Below are 24,273 nucleotides of genomic sequence, written 5' to 3'. Positions count from 1 at the left end.
TATATACAATGTTCGGAGAAGCTGCTCCTGGCCAATTCCCGACCGTCCCGCTAACATAAATGTTGTTGAAAAGTAGGTAAATTTAATAATGAAACCATAACTCTATATTCGCCATTCTGTTAGGTGTAAAAGGGTAAGTCGATTCTTTTTAGACGGCCTTTATCACTACGACTCTGTTATATGCGCATAACAATAATATTCAGTGACTTTGCCCTGATAATTTTCGTCTGTTGTTAGTACGTTCTATGACTCATTTATTCGCATGTTATTATTAGCCAAGTATATCGACTAGTGTAGAAAGTGCCCACAGGAAATAACGAATGTTATTCTCAGTGACTGATGGAGAGAACAGGCGAGGCTTCTGGTTAGTAATTCGATGGCCGCGCACTGTATTATTTTGATTTTGAGCAAAACGTTACTTTGAAGTGAAATTTGACCTTAGCCAGTGCTTCGAAACAGCACCGGAATTCTAGCGACACCTTTGTAGGAGGATCACATGGCCTCTCGATCGGAATCAGACTCGCAATTTAGTAAAGGACTTTCTGTTTTTCCCGTTCAGTTAAGGCCTTCACTAGCGGCGGTTTGGTAGTTCGGTGAAGCGGGCACCCGACTAGAAAGGAGCGGGGTTGTTTGTGTGAGTTTGAAATCTGAAATGCAGGCGGTGGTTTGAGATAAAAAGAGATGCAGAAGTAGTGGTAATATCATACAATGTGTAAATGTTTGTCAAACATAGCTATTCCATAGATACTCCTCACAGGGCTTGTTAGATAACATTAGCTGGCTAACGATAGCTAGCTGACTTCAAAATTATTGTTAGCTAGCTGTTGTTAACATTTGGCTAACATAGCAAGGGATAGCTAACGTAACAAACAAACAAGCTGCAATTTGATGGTAATGTAAATGGATGCAAAGTGATTTGCCTAGTTACTAGTTACAGCTCTCTTTGACTTCCTAGCACGCAGTCGTGGTTCAAAAAACAATCGGTTGCCATGCTAACGTTTACTTTCATCTGTCACATAAGTTGGCTAAATCGCCTGCTATTTACCTGAGCTGTAAATGCAGATAGCCAACAAAACATACTTAGGCTACCATTTAGCTAGCCCACGTTAGCCTTTTAAAATAGTAACGTTGAATTGGTTTGAAATGTAGTTAAGATACTGTTAACATGTAGTTATGTGCTAGATGTTTTTTAACTGTTACCTGTAATATTAAAGGTTGAGGAGGTGGGTTACTACTTGGCTGTTTAGTAAATTATGCTAGATCGTGACGTTTCTGATACTAACTTGTCAAGCATCACTAATGTTATGTGATTTTCTTTGCTAGGGTAGAGCAGTAACGGATATTTGATTCATTAGCTAATGTTGCCATCCAGCAAAGTAACCACGACAACTGTGTAGTTAGCGTTCTACGTTGGACCTAGTAAGTCAGCTGTTAGCTAGATTTTTAACTTTGCCACTTGCTGTTCCGCCCCCTGTTCACTTAATGATGATGACAACAACTCTAACAAGCCAGTCAGTACCTAATCCACCTGACTGTCACTGATAGCTAGCTATTACGGATAGCATAACATTGTTGAGGTACAACTCGCAAGTGATGACACCAGTAACAAGCAGGTCACCTGCTGCAAGTGCTGGTGGACAGCCCAAGTCAAATGCAAACCGACGTTACGAGCAATATAATGCTTTAGTGTGCTGACGTTCTTTGAGCAATATGCTAACTTTCATCGTAATAAGATAACTTGTAATTAAGATTAATCTGAAGTGAAAAGTAAATTAACTTAAATTTTCTCACTTAGTTTTGTGGGTGCGCAAATTAAGTAAGCACCGAACTTTATCCAGTGTATTCAATGTCAAGTTGTCACTTTATATATCTTGGAATATAACATGAGTAAAGTACAACGAGACCCTTGCTTTTGATAACTTATTATTCTTGAAACTTTACTGGTGTCTGTTCTCAGCTTATTGTGAATTCTGCCCATTTGTCAGAAATAGCATGGATCCAGATAGTGAGGCAGACTCACAACGTGCTCTCAGTCTGCAATGGAAGAGCTACAAGCTTCTTCAGGACCCGATCATAAGGAGGGTTGCCCAGAAAATCTACAGATACGATGGAATTCAGTTCAGCGTTCCAGTAAGTGGTCTGAGTCAGTTTGATTGTGTATTTGTTTGCATATATTTACTTTACTCTTACATGTTTTAGAAATGTAATTGAGTGCAAGTTGATAAACATAATTGTACTGCCCTCTCCAGGATTCAGGTTTCCCACCTGTTGGGGAGTTACGTGACCCCCGACCACGCCGGATCTGGTCCCGACATACTGATATGGTGCTACCATTGCCCAAATTTAAGGTCTGTATTTGCTGTTCCCACACCTGTCTATGCTTTATGTAAGATACTGAACTGTCTTCTTGTTAACATGACTCCTTCCAGTCACATCTTTGTAACATTTTGATATACAACTATCTTGTGGAGTCTTGTCATTTCCACTTGATCCTTGAACATATAAGATTTGTCAATTCATGGGTGTCCCACTTTTGTTCAGTATCATTTGTTGAATTTGCAGTCTTTTTTTGTGTTTTGCATTTCACTGAAACATCATCAGTCTCTTCTTTGCACCACAGCTGGATGAGTACTATGTGGGGCCCATCCCACTGAAGGAGGTGACTTTTGCTCGTCTCAATGACAACATCAAGGAGCCCTTTTTGGCGGAGATGTGTGCCAAGTTTGGTGAGGTGGAGGAGATGGAGATTCTGTTCCATCCGAAGACCAGAAAGCACCTAGGCCTTGCACGGGTGCTGTTCACCAGCACTAGGGGGGCGAAGGACACAGTCAAGCACCTGCACAACACCTCGGTCATGGGCAACATTGTCCATGTTCAGCTTGACATTAAAGGTGCAGTTTATTTTCATTTTGATATTCTGTTGTAGGTTGGCAATTTAAACATTGGTTCTTTTTTAAAATCTGCAATCTATACCATATTGTGCTGGTTGTTATTCAGATTGAACATTGTTCCTTCAGGTTAAAGTGGTCATGGATGTCTTTTGCCTCAGCTCAGAATTGACTTTTAGCTTGTCATTCATTTTCTTTCTCGCGCGTGCAGGCCAGCAGAGGATGAAGTATCATGAGCTGATAGTAAACGGCTCATACACCCCACAGACAGTACCCACCGGAGGGAAAGCCTTGACAGACAGGTTTCAGCCTCCTGTCCCTGCCCCTGCACCTGCCCAGCCAGACACGGTGAGTTAAGGTCAGAAGTTGAGGGCATGAGGCTCAGTGCTGCTTGTGCATGTTGTATTGCATAGGGTACACAGTCCTCCCTGAAGACATAAGCTGCAAAGCCATTGTTATGTTGGAAAACATTTGTTTACATTTGCAAAAAACGATGTGAGCAGTTTGAATTTCCTTATGCTTTTAAAACTATGAAGAATTTAGTTAAATGCATAAAAAAAACATGTGAAACACAGAACAGAACTGCATAAGAAAATGTGTTCTTTGTTCCTCCGCTCAATGATTCTTTGGACTGATTCCATCAGAAACATTCTGATCACGAGAACAAAACTACACTTTGAACCTTTAGGATGCAAACCCAATCTAAAAGCTGGTTCTGATCTGCAAGGTTTACGTTGGTACATCAAGTGTGCAGTAATGGGTCTGTGACTAGTGGAATACATTTTTAGCAGCTATACACTTAAAGGGGACCATAGGTGTTTTTTAACCTGGCCTCTGGGTTCAAATGTTTAGTAAAATTTAGTTTAAATAGTGTTATAAATATAAACAGGCGCTTCCCTTTCATTTGGTTTAGTGTGTGAAAAATACAGGTGGGAAAAGGGTCGTAATTGGTGTACATTTCCCCCTTTCTTATTTGTGTCTCTCATCTTCAGTCCTCAGATATTAGGCGGCGGCTTTCAGCTGATCAGTTGACGATGCCCTCTGGCCCCCCCGTACCCCCCGTCAACCCTGGTAGCACCACGCCGGGTTCTGCGGAGACGGGCTTTGGGGATCAGCGTTTGGACAATACCCCCTCTTCCTTGGGTGGGCCGTATACACCAGGCTCCACATCCTCCCAGGGAGGAGGGACTCCCTTCACCCCTCGCTCTGGTACCCCTTTCTCCCAGGATTCTGGCTTTGGTGTTGGAAGGTATTCTTATATTTTCCAAGTTAGACTCCGTTTGGTAGTTTTAAACTGTTAAATACAGTACCAGTCAAAAGTTTGGACACACCTTACAAAAAGTTTTTTCTTTACTTTTATCATTTTCTACATTGTAGATAACACTTTTTTTGTTTAAAACATCATTCCATATGTGTTCTTTCGTAGTTTAAATGTCTTCAGTATTAATCTACAATGTAGAAAATAATACAAGTAAAGAAAACAATTCTCCAAAAAATGTAAAGTGTGTCCAAACTTTTGACTGGCACTGTATATTTATTTATAGCCTCATAAAGGTTTGAGGCTACAATGTCATGCAACATCTGTGGGTGAAATCTGTCCTCATTTAGTTTTTCTCTCCAATTGTCATTTTTCCCTGTCACAGGCATGGTGGTTACAGTGGGGCTCCTGTGGGAAGCGGCTTCCCACCACAGGACATGCTCCCTTCGTCCTCTTGTTCCTCCTCAGCTGTCTCCTCCTCCTCGTCACTGGGAGGCTACAAGGGGTCTCGTTACCACGACGACCCCCACATGCCCCCTCAGGAGCCACCAATGTTTCACAGAGGTCGTCCTGGCTACCCACCGTCCGGTCCTTTCCGCCCTAACGAGCCACCCTGTTACCCGCCTTACGCCAACCCTGGAGGCCATCACATGCCCCTTCCCCCACCCATGCCCCCTCCTTCACAAGTCCCACAGTACGAGCAGCCACCCACGTTGGACCGGGACCGAGATCGAGACAGGGACAGAGACAGAGACAGGGGGCCGGGGAGGGACAGGGACCGAGACAGGGAACGAGACAGGGACTCGGGTGGACGTTACGGAGGTATCAGCTCCCGCCGTGGCTCCTATCAGCACCCGCAGGAGGCCAACACTTCCTCCACCTCCTCTGCTTCCTCTTCCGCCTCAGCCTCAGCCAAATCCGCATATCATTCCCACCACTCGCACCACGGACATCATGGGGAGCGGCGGGGCAGCGAGGACCGGGAACGGGGCCACAGGCGGGACAGCGTGGGCTCTCGTTCGGGGGACCACGGCCATCAGAGGCATCGGAACCACCACCACTCCCACAACCACCACGGGGCCAGCCGGAGGCGAGACAGCCGGGACCGGGAGCGCGACTGGGAGCGCGACGGGCCCGACTACGGCAGCAACTCCGACCCGCGCTACGGCAACTCCTCCTCAGGGCACCACCGCTCCTCCAGCAGCCTGTCGCCTCCCTACTCCTCCTCCACCTCCGCGTCTAAAGACCATCTCCCACCACCCAACCATGAACCCCCTAGTTCTTCTCGCCTGGACCCTCCCCCCTCTCGTCTTGGGGACCGGGGCCTGGGAAGCTCCTCTGACGGTGACTTCCGGGGTATACCGCACCACACTCCCCTTCCCCCTCCGACGGTGCCACCTCCCCCACCTCTGCCTCCTGCATCGGTGATCGCGGCTGCCGTGGCGGAGACGCTGGGTGCACTGGACTTTGGTCAGGACAGCCCGGTACGTGAGGAGCAATGGACCAAACCTAAACGCCGTCCCAGCACGCCGCCCATCCCTCCCCGCTCCCCACCACCCTCTTCGCCGCTCCATCCCGCCGTGCCCTCGTCCTCCAGCTCACCCTCCTCTACCTCTCTGCCCCACCATCTACCCCCCTCCTCCTCCTCGGCCTCCCTCTCGCCCTCCCTGCCCCAGCGAGACTCCTCCTCCCCAGAACCGGACTCCACCAATGAGAGCCTGCCGTTCATGCACCACAGCAGTAGCCTGGACTCGCGTATCGAGATGCTCCTGAAAGAGCAGAAAGCCAAGTTCTCCTTTTTGGCTTCCGATGAAGAGGAAGAAGAGGGGGAGGACAGGGTGAAGGGATCAGGAGGCCCAGGAGGTCAGCAAGATGCAACAGCTCCCGGAGCAGGGGGAAGCACGGCGGAGAGCAGGAGCAGGAAATCCCGGGAGGAAGGCGGAGAGAGGGAGCGTCAGAGGAGGAGAGGAGAGACAGCGGAGCCCCGGAGGAAAGGAGAGAAGGAAAGAGACGGACGCAGACACCGCGGTCGCAAGCAGGGGGCCAATGAAGCAGAGGATGGGAGGAAGAGCCCCACGGTGATCGCCGTGGCAACCCCTTCTTCATTGACCGCTCCGAGCACTGCCATGGAGTCACCGCAGGTCCAGAGTGGCCTCCCCAATTCCTACGGGCAGGAAGAGCCTGCTGACAGCCAGAAGAAGGGGGCACGCACGCCACCCACTTACAACGGGCAAGCCCAGGTATGCCACCTTCAGCGGTGTATGGAGTGGGATGTTCAAATTGTTTGTGTGGAGGGCATTGTATTCAGTGTCATGGTCATAATATGGCTGCAAAAATTGCTCCTCAGCTTTTTTTATTTTGACACAGCAATGTAATGTAATGTCTAGAGGGAAGGCTAAAATAAGCAATGGCCTCCACGTCAACTTTTCTTCATTTGTCTTTCCCTCTTTTCCGTCCATCTTACTCCTCTGCAGGCCTCCCCTAACTCTTCTGGGGAAGACATGGAGATCTCCGACGAGGAGGAGGTGAACCCCATCGCCACAGCCCTGTCTTCCTCCTCGTCCCCGACAGCCTCCTCGCAGTCTGCCCTGCCTCCTCAGACGTCGGACCCCTCCTCCACTCCACCTCCCATCTCTGACTCCGCCCAGCACTTCAACTCGACCATGCCACCGCCACCCATCCACTCCTACACCCCGCACCTGCCTCCCCCACCGGGCTTCTCCCTGCAACCGCCCCCACCCCCGGGCATCCCCCCACCCCTGTCGCACATGGAGCTGCACTCGGAGTACCCGCCGCCTCACCACATGCCCTACGACTACGCCTCCTCCATGGAGCTGGTGAGCCAGTACAGTGGTGGCGCCCCCATGTCCTTTCAGATGCAGACGCAGATGCTGAGCCGCCTGCACCAGCTGCGCAACACGTCCTCCAACGGCACCGCCGCCCCTCCCCCCGGTGAGGCCCCCCCAACGGGAGCCTCCTACCACCTGCACAGCATGCCCCCGCCCCCGCCACACCACCCCTACATGGACCAAGAGGGCACCGCAGGCACCCACTACGACCAAGACCTTCGCTACATGCCCCCCCACATGCCCTACGCGTACCCAGACCCCCAAACGGGCCACCTGCCGCCTCCCCACCATCACACCCTGCCACCCCCACACTCGGCCTGGCCCCCGCACGTCCTTCCCCAGCACTACCCCTCGCACTATCCACCTCCGCCTTTTGGGACTCTGAGCGGTGCGGAGGGGGAGCCGTACGGGGCAGAGACAGACCCTCAGGTGTCCATGCTGGGCCAGACGCCGCACGAGGCCACGGTGCAGCTGGTCATGGCCGCGCTCATCCAGGAGATGAAGAACATCATGCAGAGGGACCTCAAGCGCAAGATGGTGGAGAACATCGCTTTTGGCACCTTCGACGAGTGGTGGGAACGAAAGGAGAGGAAGGCCAAGGTGAGAGCAGCTGCTGACCAGAAGCATAGGCTGTTGAACCTACTACTTGTTATGTGTGGATTATGAAATTGAACACAAATGTGAATGTTGTGCTTCAATGTTCAATGTCACGTTTTTATGTGGGCATACACTTAGTGCACACTGAACACAATTAATTTTTCCATAGGTGGTTGTTAAGCATGTTTTCAACTCTGTATTTTGGAATGAACTTGACCAGATATATATAGGTCTGGTAAATATTGGCATGTAAGGGCAGAAAAAAGCCAGTGTGATGATGACAATGTGCTCATCCCCTGCCTCACATTGGGGGTGGGTCTGCCGTAGTGGTTGGACCATCTGCAGATGATGCTGCTCTGGTTTAACCTCCATCTGTGACCGTGTCTGTGTCTGCCAACTCTCAGCCCTTCCAGACTCCTATGCGAGGCGTGACCGTGCGGGAGGAGGAGAAGAAAGAGGAGAAGAAGGAGGAGAAAGAGAAGGAGAAGGTCAGCAGCAGGCCACGGGAGCCCCTTATGTCCCTGGTGGACTGGGCCAAGAGTGGCGGCATGGAGGGCTTCTCCCTGCGGGGGGCGCTACGACTACCTTCTTTCAAGGTACAGACCAATCACAACCATACTTTAACACTCTGAAAAACACTCATGAAGTGGTTGGTTGTTCCCTGACATTATGTATTTTTGTGGCCTAACCGATTGCTTTGAAAAGAGGCTGTAATAATTTTTTCCCATTAATTTGCACAGAAAGTGACACGACGTGTGTACGCACGTATGTTTGATTGTTTTGTCAGGTAAAAAGGAAAGAACCGCAGGAACTTGGTGATGGCGGAGAGATGAAGATAAAAAGACCCTCTACACCTCCCGATGAGGAAGATGAAGGTAGGCTCTTAGGTTCAAAACATTGGAATCATGGGTTGTCCTATTACATATAAATAAAAGACTAGATACATTGTTTGCTCCTGTTCTGAGCCCCCCCCCAATCACACATTCTCTTCCTCTGGTCTCCTCCTCCAGACTCTTACCAGGGCAAAGTTGCCGACGGTGCCGGTGGCCGAGCTGATGGAGACAGTCGTGGTTCAGAGCGGGGCGGCAGCAGAAGGGAGAAGAAGAGGACGAAGAGCAGGAAAGGCTTTGACCTGGACAGCGAAGGAGAGGAGACGTCCGAGGGCTCCTCCTCTGACAAGGTCTGTGCGTTTTTCACTGTGTCTAAGTGCACGGCGGTAAGATGGGGGAATATGATGAGGTGGTTATCAGTTTCATAAGTGGTGGAAGCAGTAAAATTCCCATTACTTTAGGCAAGTACGCCAACAGATTATTGCATCAACTTTATCTTTTTTTTTTCATGCAATTCCCACTTTAAAATCCCACAGTTAATTACAGGGCTACAGGAAAGGTCTTTCATAAGTGGCTTATTTTCATGACTTTGAGTAAAACTAAAAAAAAATATTTTAAAAATCATCTGTTGTCTCTATGATATTGGTACACTGAATAATCCAAGGAATTCAGGCAAAATATGTTCTGTAAGGTTTGGAAAGATTTGGGCAAATCTCATACAAAACTTGTAAACTTTGAAAATCATCTGTTCACTGAATTATCCAGGGAATTACATACATTTTTTTGTATGAACAAAATACTACTAACCGTTTTTTGCTGTGCCTGTGTACTGTTTCAATCTGCAGCACATCTATTTTTTGCTACTGTATTCCTGAAGCTAGATGGCAGCATTTCTTTTCGTGTGATTTTTTTCTATTCTCTGATTGTAACATCTGCCAGGGAATTTTAGATTTCTAGAAGCTTGGACTTATTGCCCGTTTTTATATATCAGTTTACTGCTCAATCCGGTAATGTTAGAGGTTGATTACTTCAAGTCAAGATAAGTTTGTTTTTAATGAGCAGAACAATGCTGGCAGAGCTTTGGGCAACTAACTGTCTACTGCCAGTTATTATAGATTTTGTAACCCCTGTTCTGATGTTTCACTGTTTTGCAGGAGGATGAGGAAGACAGCGATAAAGAAGATGAGTCAGAAGGTTAGACCAAATCCCAGAGATCTTTTTCCTTTTCCAAAGCACTTTGAATCATTCATCCTGGCCCCTTCATTTTTTCCTTGGGCCCTATTTTATAATTTTTCTGATATTGTGTTGCATTTGTTATGTGCTACTATTTTGCGTTCACCTCACAATAGGTTATAAATTCTCTGGGAACATATGGTTTATGTGAGGGGATTGTTTTAGACTTGAAATGCAAAACAAAGCAATCTCTCACTAAATTTCTAAAAGTCTTTTTCTGTTGTGTCCGTGGCTAACACATGCGTGTCCTCTTTGTCATCGTGTCTTTTTCCTAGATGAAGCAGTCAGTGCAGACAGCGACGACGAAAGCCTCTCTTCTTCCTCGGAAAGTTCCTCTTCCTCATCCCTATCCTCGTCATCCTCATCAGAAGATGAGGAGGAGGAGGAAGAGGGGGAGAGGCTGAGTCTGGACACCATGGATGAGTCTACCATGGACAGCATGGCACTGGACTCGGAGAAGGAGAATGAGAGGTACTGCTGGTTATATAGGTGCTCACTGAACAAGGCAAAACACTGGTACACTGACAGACCCATGTTCTGTGTATCAGTAATAACACACTGTTGCAGAGAAACTTGAAAAATATGTGTCATAGTTACTACAGAATAACATCATACTTGCTTTCTCATTTCTTAGTGACCGAGCTCTTGTCAACCAATCAGCTGCAGCTGCTGGCTCAGAGATTAAATCAGGTTAGTCATGTGAAGTTCGTCAGGAGGTTGTGTTCATCATGTGACTAGATTTAATATGATCAAGAATCATACAGGCATGTTCTAACTGTGTTCTCGCTCTCTCTATCTCTCTCTCTCTCTCATGAAGAAGGGACCGCAGAAGGCACTCCTTTACCAAAAGACCAGCGTCCTCCATCTCCTCCAATGCCTCCTCCTCGACCGTCTTCCCCAGTTGTTCTCCTTCCCCCACTCAAGAAGCGCCGAAAGACTGTCTCTTTCTCCACGGAGGAAGCCGGGTTCAGATCCCCCATTTCCCCGTCCCCCTCTGCTGCTGCCTGCCAGTCAGCTCCACCCTTCCCAATCAAAGCACAACTACCCGAGCCCTCACCCACTACCACCACCGCCACCACACTCCCTGCATCCTCTACGAACAAAACCCCCATGCTCCTACCCTTCGCCTCGCGCCCAGGCGAGGGTAATGCTCTGTCCCCCTCCTCCCCTACGGTGCTCACCGTGCCACCTCCGGTGCGTGCGCTGCGGCCTGAGGAGCTCAAAAAGGGCCCAGCCATACCCTCCCAGCCCCCCGCCAAGCAGCGGCGCGGCTGGGCCAAAGACACCCCCAAACCCGCCCCAGTGTGTCTCACCGTGCAGAACCTCCCACTGGACCATGCTTCCATGGTGCGGCTGGCCTACGAGGACCCTGCGCCTCCCAGCCCTGCCCACAAGGGTCGTGGCCGAGGTCGACCCCGCACCTCCAGCTTCTCTGCCCCCTCGCCCGCTCACCCGACGCTTCCAGAGGAAGAGGAGGACGAGGAAGAGCGGGAGCAGAGACTGAGACTCAGGGAGCAGCTGGGGGCCTCCAGCCTGCTGCAGCTGGCCTCTGCCTCCACGCCCGACCTCTCTGTGTTGGCCGACGTGGCCCTCACCCTGGAGCCCGGCGACGCTGGCACAGGCGACTCTGAGGAGACCGAGACGTCCGACGAGGCAGAGGAGCACAAGCTAGAGGAGGACGACTTCCTCTTCTCCCCCCGGCGGACCCTTGCCCCGTCAGCAATGCACCCCGAGGGCCTACTGGTTCTCACCGAGCACAACTACTTCAGATCCCCAGCTCCCCTCCTCTCACCTGCCCCTGCATCTCAGAGAAAGGGTTCCTCCGTCAAGCAGGAGCCAGCCATGCTCCTGCCCTCCGACCTCAACCACCATGCCATCTCGGGCGTGCTGGAGGCCCCAGAGGAGGTCATCGGGGAGGCCACCATGGCCGATCTGTACGGTCCCCTGGGGCTGCTATGCGAGGCCGGAGATGTGACTGAGACGCAGGCAAAGGCGGCGAGACTTGCCCCACCGGGACCAGGGGCCAAACGCAGAGGCTTCAGTGCAGCACGGGAGGCGGAGCTGGAAGCAGTCTTACCAGGAAAGACGAAGAAGAGGAGGAGAAAAGACTCTGAGGACCTGGAACTGGTGCTACCCAAGAAGCAGAAGGAAAAGGAAACCAAAAAGCAGAAAAAGAGGAAGCTGGAGGTATGTGATATGGTGTGTTGCATGTATGGCCTTTCCACAGTGCGTGCGGGCCCCTTGTGGACTGCAAGCAGTGATCGCAGCGGGAAACCTCTGAGTTTTCATTCTTACTAAACATGGGTTTCAAAGCAAGACGTAAAAGGATGCTTTGTCCTGCACCTCAGGTTATGAAACCAAACCAAGGAACCATTACCCGATTCCTTGTTGAAAATAGAGAACCCCCAGATTTGCAATAACTGAATCCTGTGGCTTTTGAGGGTTATGCTAATTTTGCTTTTGATTATCGTTTTCGTTAGTAATTAATTTCTTGCCACAGTAGGCTACCAAAGTCAGAAAACCCATCAGTGGTTCACCAGTGTCAGTAAGTCAAAACTGTTGTTTTGGCAGAACCGGGCCCAAAAGTCATTAAATCATTTTGTATTGTTTTTTTAAATACATTCTCCTTGTTCTCCCTGTTCATTCATATATGCATATCTGTCATTTACTGGAAAAGGTTCATTGCTGTTCCTGTCAACAGGAGGAAATGAGGTTGGGGAACCACAAACAATAAGAGCAATAAACGCAGTAGTTCCTGTATATGTTTGGTGGGAAAAAGCCGAACTAATAAAAATAACCTTAAAAGTGATTTTCCTAGCATATTTTGCAGTGCTCTTCTAGACAATGTGGACCGTGTGTGTTTGTTCTTGTAGCTAGGCCAGTGTAATAGATGGTCTACATGGGGGTCATATGTGTGCTTCGAAATAAATGTTTCAACAAAACAATTGCAGGAGAGCATTCAGAAGTGGCTTGTGAGCATTTTAATAATTAACCGTATTGCTTCTTTTTCTATTCCCTCTGTCTCTTCCCTCTCCCTCAGGATGTGGAGCCAGAAGAGGACGTAGACGTGGAACAGCTGGAATCGGGCGAGCTCTCGGACTCCGACCTGTCCAACTCGGACAACGAGCTGTACGGCCAGCCCGAGGAGCTGCGCAAGAGTGAGCGGCTCTTCTTGCAGGACGCGGGCATGACCCCATCGTCCCAGCGACGACCCAAGCAACAGCAGCAGCACCATCTACATGCACCGCACGACCCTTCGCCGCCGCTGCCCCTGGAGCTGCGCACCTTCGACCAGCGCAGCGAGTTCGAGCAGATGACCATCCTGTACGACATCTGGAACTCGGGACTGGACGGCGAGGATTTGCGGCTGCTGAGGAGCACGTACGAGAAGCTGATCCTGAACGACCAGAGTTCTGACTGGCTCAACGACACCCACTGGGTCCCCCATACTGATATCCTTGCTCACTCAAAAAACACAGGAAGGAAAGGGGCTCTATGGGAGTGGTTACACAGCTGTCACGCTTCCTCATGACACGCAATGCGGTCGACCAAGTGCAGTCTGTGCATAGATGAATATTCAGAGCAGCACATTTGTGAGTTTGAGAACAGTTTGAACTAGAATCTCTGAGCAACCGAAAAGCTAGGCAGTTTGTCAAATAATTAGTTACGAGCTTTCTGATCTGACAGTGATATTGTGCCATAGCAGAGATGTACTGTGGCTTTGAGAATTGGTTCAAGGAAAAAATAAGCATGAAGGAAATTGCATACATCTAGGGGGGGTGTAATGAGTAGCAGCAAGGAAAGGCAGCATGCTTGTATTTTGTTTTTTAGAAATGTGTGTTTATATCTACGTTTTTACTTTTGTACTCACACATACACAGACACACACACTCAAAGATGTTAACTTGTGAGGAAAGCAGAGGGGGAACCATATAGAGGAGAGCGAAGAGCATGTACAGGGTAAAAAAGCCCTGGAGAAATAAACGCCTTAAAAGGTGCCTTGGCCTCTGCTCTGGGCGTTCCGCACAAAAATAACATTCCTAAGAAAATTTTCATAACGTAATGCTGTTACATTTTACCCACAAAAATGCTTTGCATGATTGTGCCAAACGCCTGTTAATGTGAAGTCATGATTCTTGTGCAAAGTGTCACCACACCCTAAACAGATGTGTTTGCTTTTGGCATCTTTTGCCCTCTGCATTTGCAGTCAGTGTTTACTTTTCATGATAAAGTTTGACCCCACTGAGTCATTTTGACGCCTTAACGTTTGGCCGTGCACTTACCAACCTCCCGAGCCCGCGGCGCAAGAAGAAGAGCGTGGACGGGCAGCTGAGGGAGCACGTGACCGGCTGTGCCCGCAGCGAGGGCTACTACGCCATCAGCCGCAAAGAGAAGGACGTCTACCTGGACCTGGACATGCCCGAGTCCGCTCTGGAGGACTATGACGTCACGGTAAGCCTGAATCTGCTTTCTCTCTCTATTGCTCTACCCTCTTTCTTTTCTTCTATTAGTAGCTTCTATTTTGATTGGTGGGTGGTGGTTGCCAACTACAGCCTGGCAGCCCCTTATGTCGTGTGCTGCACTTATGCTTCGCTGCCAAACTGTATTTCTTTGTACCTGTACTTTACTCAACGACAATTCATTTGAATCTAAACTGATTTAATAAAAGAAAAGAATGATGCAGCCTTTCCCATGGCTTTGTTTACCCATCGGCTATCTTTATGGTTTCAGGGTTCGAACCGGCTGCTCTCCGAGAGGCGCTCAGAGCAGCGGCGTCTCCTGAGTGCCATTGGCACACCAGCAGTAATGGACTCTGATCTCCTTAAACTCAATCAGCTCAAAGTAGGTGATCCTCTGAAACTCACACTGATGCACACCCATACATATACTACATACATACTCCTTTTTACACACACACACGCACACACACGCAAACACCCACACAAACGCAAGCACACACACGAGCGCGCGCTCGCACGCACATACACAATGGAAGTCATACATAGTCATACAAAAAAAAAAAATCAACCCACCGTCTCCGACTGAGCCACCAAGCTCCTGTTGTGAGCTCTTATTGTGTGGCTTGCCCAATATAATTCACTAGAAGACAAGTCTAATACCAGACACATGAGTCACTTGCTTCATATTCTCCTTAAGGTGGAAACACACTGAAGTAGAGAATCAAGAGGCAGCCACTGCAGGCTATATAACCATTATTTTAGCACTACAACCATCATTCCAATACTTGGATAGGAATGGGTAGGAATGGGATACTAACCCAGGTTAGGGGAAGGGAAGGGGTTGGGATTGGGAGAGCCCTCCAGGATTATGAACCTGGATTAGGGTAAGATAATTAAATGGGATACGAACACGGTTAGGGTAAGGAAATTAAATTGGATATGTATGAACCCTGGTGACCTTAGGCACCAAAACATCTTGCTCAACACTTTACTTCTTTCTTTAATACAATTTCCTATCCTGCACTTTGTCACATTGGCCAATACTGTTTGCCTGGTTATACGTGCCTGGTGTCCTTTACTGCCTCTTGTGGTCTTTGCTCTTTTGCTGCCTGGGTCAAGTTCAAAACCAGACAAAGTATATTTCAATGAGCCAACACTCAGACACAACTTGTAGCTTCAGTCTTTGCCCAACCACTGTCTGAGGTCACACGGAGTGCTCTTTCACTCTGTACCTGCCCAATAACATCCCTATGCTGTAATGCGCCTTGTGCATGTTGAACTGCTTCTCGTGGATTCCACTTCTTCTCCATTGTAGCAGTGTTCTTGACTGCTAGATGCTTAGATTGAGATAAAGTATCTCCGGGCTGGTCTTGGCACATTTGAACTCCTTCACCAAGCTTGTCATTAGTAAATCCAAATGTCCTTTTCCATACAATGCTACAGTACTTAGTCAACGCAGCACCCCAAGCCATTCCCTAGCTGCCTTATTCATAATTCTCTCAGATTTCTCCACCTCTGCAATAGCAACTTTATAAAGTTTATAAAGTTTGGAAAACCACTTTCATATCAACTAAACAAACGATCTAATGTCTCTAAAGAACTCCAGTTCCACTTCAGTCCGCACCCAAAGCTCTAGCTCTGAAAGCAAACTAATTACATCCACACATCACCCACATTAAGGGGCCCTTACATCCACACATGACTCACATTAAGGGCCCTTAACATCCACACATGACTCACATTGATGGCCCTTGGAATACGTGACCAGGATGATTAGTCATGAAATCAATCTTGCAAGAGGTCAGACACAGTCAGCAAGCTTCTAAAGAAAGCAGTGTCAACTTTGGGTTCAGCGTGGGTGAACATTTTACTGATGTCATGGTCTTTCAGCTCCCACCGCCCTCCACCTCTGCAATAGCAACTTTATAAACAGCCTAAAGGCAACCTAACGTACAGTATGTCAAAACTCCAAATTGCAAGCACCACAATTTCAATCTACCAGGCCTTAACAATTAATTCTCCAAGCTCTTCAACCTTTCCTTGGTCACTTAATGTGGAATATACCTCTTCCCTTAAGTCTTTTCCGGTTTCTCTATCATAGAAGGAATCACTGCACTATCAATATATAAACTCTCTTCCACCAGTTTTCCCTTACAGATAAAAACACTTCTACATTTACAAGGTTTCACTCTGCCTTCATCCTTGCCCACTCAGATTTTCATTCTAGTGGGCTAACAGCTGACAGGTTTACGAAGCAGGTGTTGTAAGAGTCATCATGTTGCCCATAAGCTTGGATGGGAGATAACAGGGTGCCATCCTGAAGCTTCTCATCACCAACAACCCATTTAGATGCCCTTATAATTATCTCCATTGTTGTAGTGTATGCCAACGGCAAAATGGTGCATCCAGCACTGATCCATAGGCATTAGCGAGATCCAAAAATACCATACTGAGGTCTCTAACCTTCTGTCTTTGCTGCCTGAAATGGATGCCAAATCATGCTACTATGTTCCATACATCTGGGAAATCCTGGGATTCCTGTGTTCCGCACAGAAACATCTATCAAGCTATTTACCTTCAAATAGGAGACCAGCCTCCATGCAACCACACTAAAGAAAAAAAAAAATACCACCTGTCCGATGCCACATCTTTGGAATTGATCCTTTTTTCCATACAGTCACCATAAGCTTATAGCTTATCCATACATACTTTAAAGCATTGTGTGCTCCTTTATAGACACGATAAGGTACCCCATTTTGGCTAGGAGGCGATGCAGCCCTTGCACAAAACAGCAACCATTTGCACCTCTCTCCACCTGGACGGGCCATTGTCCATTGGTTAACCCATCTCTCCAACTGGGAAAGTGTCTGCCAGTAACATGAGTTTCACATGCCTCTGATTATCATTATGTATCCATTGAAGATACTCCTCCAGGTCCTTTATTTCAGCTCTCAAACATCCAGTTTTCTCTTGAGTGAACAAAGATGTCACAAACTGCAGTAGAAATGAGGAACTGCCTTTCTCTGATATATGTGTATTTATGGGAGCATCACCTACATAAATAGAAGAGCTGTTGAATATACAGCTGATGACGCATATCACTTGACGTGCCAAAGTTCAGGCAGTCACAAGATGTGAATTATTCAGGGAAACTTGCTTATCACAAGATAATGTGTAATTTGACTACACGTAAAAGATGAGCTTCTCTCCAGTGACTTTTGTCCTAGTAGCAGTAGATGGCTAGGCAAAACTAGTTGGCTGACATTTCTGACATCTAAATGGTTAATTAGTCAGTCATGTCTGTCTGCGTGTGCCTTTTTATTATCTATTGCTTTAAAGATCTAGAGCTAAATACACTGCTATGATTTGTGAAATTAAAGAAATTGAGGGGATATAGGAGAACTGTATGTTTTTGACCATCAGCCTTTCTTAATTACAAGAACTAACAGAGCTGTTGATTAGATCCTGGTGTAAACAGACAAACTTGAATATATGATTTGCTCCTATATACATTCTTCAAAAAACGTAGGTGGTTTAGGACTTGCATTGGGATTCTGTTCTGAGTGGCACTGTTCAATCAAGCATAGGAGGAGTATGGTTTTCTGAGCAAGTATTCCTTATGTAAATAATTTATCCAAGTATAAACACATGCACTTCCCCCGACAAATACTCTTGACATCATACTTCCTATTTTTCGATTGGATAGCTTTCATACCAAAAACAAACTGCACTGGAGTTCAGCAGAACCGTACCCCACACATTTTCTGGAGGATGTTCCCTTGGTATGCAATTCGAAGTTTGGAAAGTTTGGAAGCTTGGAAAACCACTTTCATATCTACCAAATAAACCGATCTAATGTCTCAAGCAAACTCCAGTTCCACTTCAGTCAACTTTTGGTTCAGTGTGGGTGGCCACTGTTGTGACACTCTATTTCACTGATGTCATGGTCTTTCAGCTCCCCCCGCCCTTCAAGTTTGAGTAATCTATCAAAACAGGTACTGAGCTTTCAGCTCTGGAGAAAATGCCAGTTGAATTTAAGGGTGAGGGCTGTATGCTCTGTTTAACCTTAAATTAATTCCTGCTGAGATCTACTGTTCTCTGAGACCTGTGAGGCATGCAGTGGATGCCAGCCAAATGTCACAAAGATGAGACCTCTGCGACGGTTGAATATGCAAAAATGGATATCAGTTGTAAAACCTCCGCCAACCCTAAGGTCATACAGCTATCTAGTTATCCTTGGAACTGTAATAAAACATGTTTTTTACCTGATTTTAAAAGGGTGTCACATTGTGTGTGTCTTTCAGTTCCGGAAGAAGAAGTTACGTTTTGGACGCAGCCGTATCCACGAATGGGGTCTGTTTGCCATGGAGCCCATTGCAGCGGACGAGATGGTCATAGAATATGTGGGCCAGAACATCAGACAGGTAACATTCATTCGGAAAAAAAAATACTTGATTCATACTCAAAGAAGTATCATATCAAGGACCCAGTTAGTCAGGTCTTCCTGCTTGTGGAAGGAGTGGCAACACCATGAGCCATGTACCAATGAGTCAAGACATGAATGTTCCTATAGTGAATAAAGAGCTATTTTAGGACCTGGGTCTGTCATTGCTCACCAATTTGGTCTTCAGTTTGAGCTTCGGCTGCCTAGCTAGCAAACACTGTTGTTTTGATGTGAAGGTGAAACAATAGGCCGTGCTGTTTTAATGTTTGCATAGGAGTGTGTGTGTGTGTGTGTGTGTTGACCATTTGGCTTTCTTTGCAGATGGTGGCTGACAACCGTGAGAAGCGCTACGCTCAAGAGGGCATTGGCAGTAGCTATCTATTCAGAGTTGACCACGACACTATCATAGACGCCACCAAGGTTGGAAACTTGGCTCGCTTTATCAACCACTGCTGCACGGTGAGTGTCCCATTTGCAACCCACTCAACCACAAACACACACATACACAAAATATAACCAATCCCCCTCACACAAACTCATCATTACTGTCAGACACATAAGCCCCTTATACATGCGTCAATGTAAAGCGGTTACATTGCGCCTACCACGATAGAAACTCGCGAGCGTGTTACAATTGCCTCATGTATAAGGGGTCTAGATGTAAACCGTTAGTTTTTCCGCCGATCGTCTGAGCCTTTCGAGAGAGGTGGTTTACCACGTTAATTCGTCTTACAAAAGGGCGTGTCAAATCAGGCCGATGTGTCATGGGGGAGGCCGTGCGTGACTGGGGGGAGACGGTGACAGGAGGCTAGAAAGTTCACTCCATCATCTCTTTGAAATTCCTTATTCCATGAGTGGTAGGCTACAATGACTGGCTGTTTTAAAATATAACTAATAGCCTAACGAAACAAAATAACCCAGGAAGTTTCATCTTCGACGTTAAGGCTTCTTCCAATACTGACAGCTGACTCATAGCTTGCAGGTTTGCGGGAGACGCGACATTTGAGGGATGTCACTTAATTTAAACCTTTTTTGCTTCCGTTAGTGTGTGTGTGTGTGTGTGTGTGTGTGATAGAGACAGAGAGGACTCAGTAAAACATCAGAAAACACCGTGTCTCGTAAGCCTTAAACTATCAATCACCCCCACAATGAAATATGCCATTACAGTCGCGACAAACTTCTTGGCATTGTGGTGCGCCCAAAACGCAAGCTATTAACGTAGCCATCCTAATGTAACCAAAATATACCTCTGCTGATATGCCTAACCTTCGTTCTATTTAGAATTTGTCTTAGCACTATGCAGGAATAAAATAGCATCTACAGTGTCAGGATTCAGGCGCTCTCGCCTGGCTTCTATAACGCGCCCTGCTGCACTGAAGGAGCGCTCACTCGCAGCACCTGTTGCTGGAACGCATATAATTCGTTTTGCAAGGTGCTGTAGTCGTGGGAACGACTGGCCTGGTTTCTCCCAAAAGGAAAGTAGATTTTCCTCTGCTGATCCCGCGTCTGTATGGAAGTTTGTAGAGAGATTGCCGGGGAGTAAAATGCTCCCTTTCCGTTACGTCTGCTGCTGGCTAGTAATACAGACAGCCGGAAAGGTTAATAAACGGAATGAAATAGCTACACATTACACACGCTATGTTTTAATAAAAGCCACGTTACTCACATACTGGTTAACACTGTTTGTTACAGCACATAAATGTTTGTCGCTACATCCAAACTGCGTCACCGTTGTCCCTCCCTGTGCTCCAGCCGCACCATTTTGCTTGCAATGTGAATCATTTAATTGAAATATGCTTATTGGCATTTGTTGCACCTTAATCATTTTCTACAAACATGATATGCTATGTATGGTGTAGTAGACTGAGACTCTATTCACTACTGCACAAAAACTAGACACGTTTGAAAAACTAGACGTTTGCAATGAAGTAGGTTAACTTTCGCCAATATCTCCGTAAGGGAGATGGGTTATGTGCTCAAATTTCCTGGGATCAAAGAAGACGTTACGATTCATGTGCAAACTAAAAATCACGTCTCAGGATTGCTGCGCATGCAAGTTATTTCGGGTGTCTCAACTGTAACTAATACCACTGTCATATAATTATGAGTCCAGTAAAAGACGGAGCAAACACAGTTTTCTACCGTTGTTGAAACACATCCACGCGTAGACTCGTTTTCTTTCCATCCGAGAGTGGTTATTCAAAGAAAATATTAAGCACTATATGCTGATAGAAAGAAGGGAACTTTAAGCCACTACACTGCCTGTGCCCGATGCGGATCCACGTTGATGTTGTTAGTAAACAAACCAGGTGGGAGCACATCTCCGTGGTCTTTGCGCATGCCCGAGGCAATGTAACCGCTTTACATTTTGCACATGTATACAGGTAACGACAAGAGCCGTTTCCCTTGAAAATCTTCACACCTACACGCGAATACGATACGATAAACTGATCTGATCTCAGTGGCACATGTATAAGGCCCTATAGTTTTTAGTTCACAAATGTCCCAAACTTGTTCTGCCTACACAGCTTTAACTTACAGTTAGTCTTGAGTTACATGGCCGGTCGTTCTTGGAACACATGCTTCTTATGTGTCAAGGTAAGGTAGGTCTAATGTGTCCTAATGTGACGTCATGGCTGGGAGGTCATGGTCATGCATGCGAGTCCAAGGACAGGAGATCTGCTGTCTGATCAGATTGTTTTGGGTCAGAGTTCCCTCATTGGTGGAAAGGCATACAGCCGTCCAGGAGTGTTTTATGGCCTCCTTTTATTGCTCTTCGTTAAACGGCTCTTCAGAATGCTGCTGAATATTCCATTGATTTTAATGGGCCTCCCCAAAAACGGAAATGGTTCACTCACTCACTCACTCTTCTTTTCCGTTCCCTCTCTAACAGCCCAACTGTTACGCGAAGGTGATCACCATTGAGTCCCAGAAGAAGATCGTGATCTACTCCAAGCAGCCCATCGGTGTCAACGAGGAGATCACCTACGACTACAAGTTCCCTATCGAGGAAAACAAGATCCCCTGCCTGTGTGGTACGGAAAACTGCCGCGGAACTCTGAACTGAGAGGCCGCATGGCTAGACGGACCCCAGTGCTCTCTCACACACACACACACACACACACACACCCCTATTCCCCCTGCCTGGTTAGCACTGCCTCGCAGCATTCAGATCCTACCCCACCCCACCACTTCCCCCTCACCTTCCCACAAAAAAAAAGAAGAAAGAAAGAAAAAGAACACTGCTTCTCATATTCATTGACTACACGCTACCCAGCAGCTGATTGAAGTCTGTGCCGACTGGCTTTCTCCAAATGTTTAATGTAGTTGCCCTTCTCCTAGGCAAACCCACATGCCTACCAACCTCATGGACTCTTCTAGTGTGCTGCTTTCTCACTAGCAGAAGAACTTGTAAACACGCGCAGTCACCCACTCAACTCACAGGTGACGTCTGTCTGTGTGTGTGTGTGAGCAACACAACACACAGAAGGACTCTTTGAGAACGTCTCGGCACTGTGGTGTTCTCCCGAAGACTGGGCAGTGTGCCCGGAGCCGTCTGTTCAACACAAATTTCATCTGAATTCCAGGTTCTGGAATTTTCTCTTGCTGCAGTATTGAATGAGCGGTGTGTGCGTGTGTGTGTGTGTGTGTGTGCGTGCGTGCGTGTGTGTGTGGGTGTGTGAGTAAAATGAAAGTTTTTCAGATCCCCGATGTTCTAATGCCCTTTTAGAGTTTTTTTCTCAATCTTTTTCTCAATCTTTCTCAATCAATATTTTTTAAATGTATGACAGAGTCTGGAGTTCATGACCAGGTGTTGTCTGAAAAGATAATGCCACATATTTCTCTCTCTCTGTAGTTCACTCACACCTTCTGCAGCTCTGTTGCTATCTGCCCGGACAATGTTCATGATGTCAGCAGATATTACATTTTTTCTTCCCTTAAGTGCTTACACCTTCAAGTGCACAGCTGCAAGTAGCCAGAGTTATCCATGGCCAGTTGGAAGGCATATTGAGCTTCATCCAGAGTTAGCCGCTTTAAGGATGCATTCTCAAATAATGGAAGCACTTGGACGTGCTAGGTGTGTTCGTGTTCAGGACAAAGTTTGCAGCGTCGTTCTCAGTTGAGTTAAAGCTTCAGCATTATTAGTATTTTAATGACCATACTCCTTAAGGCTTTTAAAGTTTGGCATGAACTGTGAGAAACATACAGTGAAGGTGAACATGTGCCCATCTTTGGCTGGTGCTCGTCATTGGCTGGTTGCCGCTGTATGCAGGTATTGATTTTGTTGGCTCTTTTATTGGTTTTATTTTTGCATACTTGTTTTTCGTGGATAGAACCGCTTCTGTTCTCAGTCCATACCCATGCAACTCACTGCTCAACTTGTGAAATGCAACTGTTGTTTTGTGCAGGAACCAACGAAGCGCAAAACAAACATCTGCTTTCCTTTTTAATGCTGATAAACAGGACAGTGAGATGTATGACAAGTGCAGTAGATTCAATTTTTATTTTTATTTTATACATGTTTATTTTACCATATTGGCAGCCCTGTCAACAGAGAATCATTATATGACCTTTTTTAAACATTGTTGACAAGTTACTAGAAGACAAAAAAATCAAATAATCCCTTTTAATGGACCAAGCTGGACCCTCCTCTCCATTTGACCTTTTATCCCTGAATGAAGTGTGTGTGTTTATGTGTGTGGGTGTGTTTCAGAGAATGTGTGCCAGAGATAACCTGTTTTTCATTACAGGGGAGGTGAGGTTTTGTGGATAAGAATGACATTTTAAAGAAGTTTCCCTAAAGTCAGGGGACTGGTTGTATAGAATTTTGTGCTCACCAAATCTGACCCGACTTGACCTGACTGGTCATTCAGGCAGGAGGCATGGACAGACGGTCTGTCCATCCTGATGGAATCTCTGGGCTCAGGCCAGGTCACTTAGTGTGTCTGAAATTGGTCGTCTGTCATTGACTTTGTTTCAGTTTTATGTTTTAGTTTTTTATTATCCTGTCACATGGTCTCAACGCACTCAGTTGCTTTGGCAAGAGGGAACCCTGTAAAATATTTGTAGGCACTGCAGCAGCCTTTCAGTACAAACTGACCCTCTGGAGTGAAAGGAAAAAAAAGCATAAAGTCCACGAAAAGTGTGTAAATATTGTAGAAGTGTTTGTTTCTCGTAGAAACACACAGGTTCCAGTTTGTAAATATGTCCTTCCTTTTTTTCCCTACTTTCCCTGAGAGAGAGCGAGAAAAAAAATCTGTACATACCTACTGTTCACGTACCTTATTTTTATTGGGGTTTTTGTTTTTCTGTTGTTGTATTTTTTTTTCTCCTAATTTGATTTATTATTTTAATATTATTTGCAATATTTCTCTTGTATTAATGCGTTGGACCCTTTATTAATGGTGTATTAAAATATTTTTTAAAAAACTTGACTGCCTCCACTTGAATCTTTTCAGTTGTAATCACTATTTGGGGCCCTTTCAACTTTTAGGGCCTTTTTTATTTATTTTATTCTTTCTCTCTTTACCTTTTTATTTCTGGAGACAACCATGGGGGGATTTGGTCCCCCGTGGAGCTGAAGGGAATGGGTGGGGATGACTAGTGTGTTTGTGTGTGCTGAGTGACATTTGAAATGTTCAAACTCATCAAATGCCCTGTTGAATGGTGCTCTTAACCTTCTTTCCTGCAAATTGTGGTAGATTTTAATATTT

General features: G+C 46.6%; 1 protein-coding gene across 1 annotated transcript; it reads left to right on the top strand.

The window, feature by feature from the left end:
- Positions 1-509: 509 nt before the first annotated feature.
- On the top strand, positions 510-23,948 carry setd1a (SET domain containing 1A, histone lysine methyltransferase). Its single transcript, XM_080856921.1, has 21 exons — positions 510-634; positions 1,986-2,130; positions 2,250-2,348; positions 2,621-2,891; positions 3,100-3,236; positions 3,881-4,137; positions 4,532-6,386; positions 6,621-7,595; positions 7,997-8,188; positions 8,380-8,467; positions 8,603-8,772; positions 9,577-9,616; positions 9,931-10,126; positions 10,290-10,345; positions 10,473-11,842; positions 12,696-13,107; positions 13,935-14,107; positions 14,387-14,497; positions 18,420-18,539; positions 18,881-19,018; positions 21,453-23,948. The coding sequence occupies exons 2-21, from the start codon at positions 1,993-1,995 to the stop codon at positions 21,624-21,626; spliced, it is 6,972 nt and encodes a 2,323-aa protein (XP_080713047.1). The 5' UTR covers positions 510-634; positions 1,986-1,992; the 3' UTR covers positions 21,627-23,948.
- Positions 23,949-24,273: the final 325 nt, after the last annotated feature.

Source organism: Sprattus sprattus (genome assembly GCF_963457725.1).
Source record: "Sprattus sprattus genome assembly, chromosome: 18".
Taxonomy (NCBI): domain Eukaryota; kingdom Metazoa; phylum Chordata; class Actinopteri; order Clupeiformes; family Clupeidae; genus Sprattus; species Sprattus sprattus.
This window is presented reverse-complemented; position numbering and strand designations above follow the sequence as displayed.